The 1,711-nt window shown below is 32.1% G+C and overlaps 1 protein-coding gene across 1 annotated transcript in view; it reads right to left on the minus strand.

The window, feature by feature from the left end:
• The window catches only part of LOC105623565 (proteasome-associated protein ECM29 homolog), a 10,127-nt gene that overhangs the window by 4,490 nt on the left and 3,926 nt on the right, over nt 1–1,711 (minus strand). The window contains 5 exon segments of the mRNA XM_012204954.1: nt 28–261; nt 328–684; nt 813–999; nt 1,074–1,377; nt 1,481–1,626. Coding sequence (XP_012060344.1) covers nt 28–261; nt 328–684; nt 813–999; nt 1,074–1,377; nt 1,481–1,626 — 1,228 coding nt within the window.

A 1,711-nucleotide genomic window follows, 5' to 3' on the forward strand; every position in this document is an offset into this window, starting at 1 on the left:
TCTAAGCAAAATAAAGCTGTAAGACTATAGGATATCAAATATAAAATATTTAACTAACATACACAATATGTAATTAATTACAAACCTTAGTATTCAATTTAGCATTAGATAATACGGAAAAGAGCGTTTCTACTATCGCTTTCTTATTCAATTCATTATCACCTTCTGCTGGTAAAGGTAGAGAATATGCTTTACCTAAGATACCAACAGCTTGAATAGCTGCATCCATCAATAATATCGCGTTATCACGAAGATATGTACCTGAATATAATAAACATAATATTTCAAGTATATTAAATCTGTAACATGATATATATAAATACATACATATTGCTTTCACAATATCATTGTAAGTCGTCCAATTGCACAAATCCTCTTTATTTCCATTTCGTTGTTGTATTAAATTTCTTTCCATCATATAAGTCAATGCCATTAATGCACCATGCTGTGCTTCCAAATTTTTTCTATTCATAATGTTCATAATACTCGAAACATATTTCTCAAATTCATTTCTCGGTAAGTATCCAGTAATAACGGCGTATATCTTCGCAGCTAGTTGTCGTACGTCGTGTTTAGCAGACGTGAGCAAAGAACACAGCCACGGCAGTTCCTTCTCATATGATTTTATTATATAATGTGGAACGGATCCAAATACTTCCAATAATGCATTCAAGGAAATTTGATCTGTACCATGATAACAAAATATACTTAACTTGACACAATATATCATATAATTCTTTTGAGTTCAATCATAGTTAAACGTCGAGTGCAACATATTGCATAATTGATTCTTATTTATGATTATTTTTTACCTGCGGAAGAATGACTTAAAAGTAAAATCATGTCGAGATAATTATTTAATATCTCTGGTTGATCTTTGTATAATTTCTCCAAGTAACGTCCAATCAAAGGCGTATGTTCGCATGGATGCTGTAATGGTTCATTTCGCGCGGGAATATTAGCACTTCTAGCGAGGCAAATGCGAAAATAAGAAATAATCTGTAACAATATAAATTATAATTGTAAATATATTTATGCAGCATTCACAAATCTAACTTCCACCTAGAACTTACTTCGGAAAATGTAACGATACTATACGGGAGTACTTGCTTGTCCGTGTTTCTGCCGCTACTCGCGGCAGGCATTCTCGACTGCATCTTCGAATAAACATAACTTACTAGTTTTACAAACTCAGGTAACATTATCTTACTGCTAATTTGTTGATCGTCCTCGTTTTTATGCACAACACCATAAAGCGCTTTCATGGCTTCTGTACTAATCTCATGTTTATTGTCACCACACGCTAATAACAAGAGATACCGAGATGGAGCGTCATCGGGTGGAAACACGGTTGCGGCATAATGCATTGCCACAAATCTATATGTATATATATATATATATACAAAGTAATACATGTTACACACACGATTATATATTAAAATTAATATAATAAATAATCTATAATTTTCTATATACATGCCTTACGCTCGATTCTGGTGATTCAATGTGTACCGACAATAGAGCATTCATCAGAGCTATATTGCTCTCATCCTCTTTATTTAGCACAAACGCAGATGTTACGCAAATCAATGCGTCTCTTACCGTACGTCGCAGTTCACCGTCCGTCTTAAACAAAATGTTCAAATTTAATAATTATATATATATATATATATATATATATATATATATATATATATAGTATACTATACTA

The sequence above is a fragment of the Atta cephalotes genome, assembly GCF_000143395.1.
Source record: "Atta cephalotes unplaced genomic scaffold scaffold00059, whole genome shotgun sequence".
Taxonomy (NCBI): Eukaryota; Metazoa; Arthropoda; class Insecta; order Hymenoptera; family Formicidae; genus Atta; species Atta cephalotes.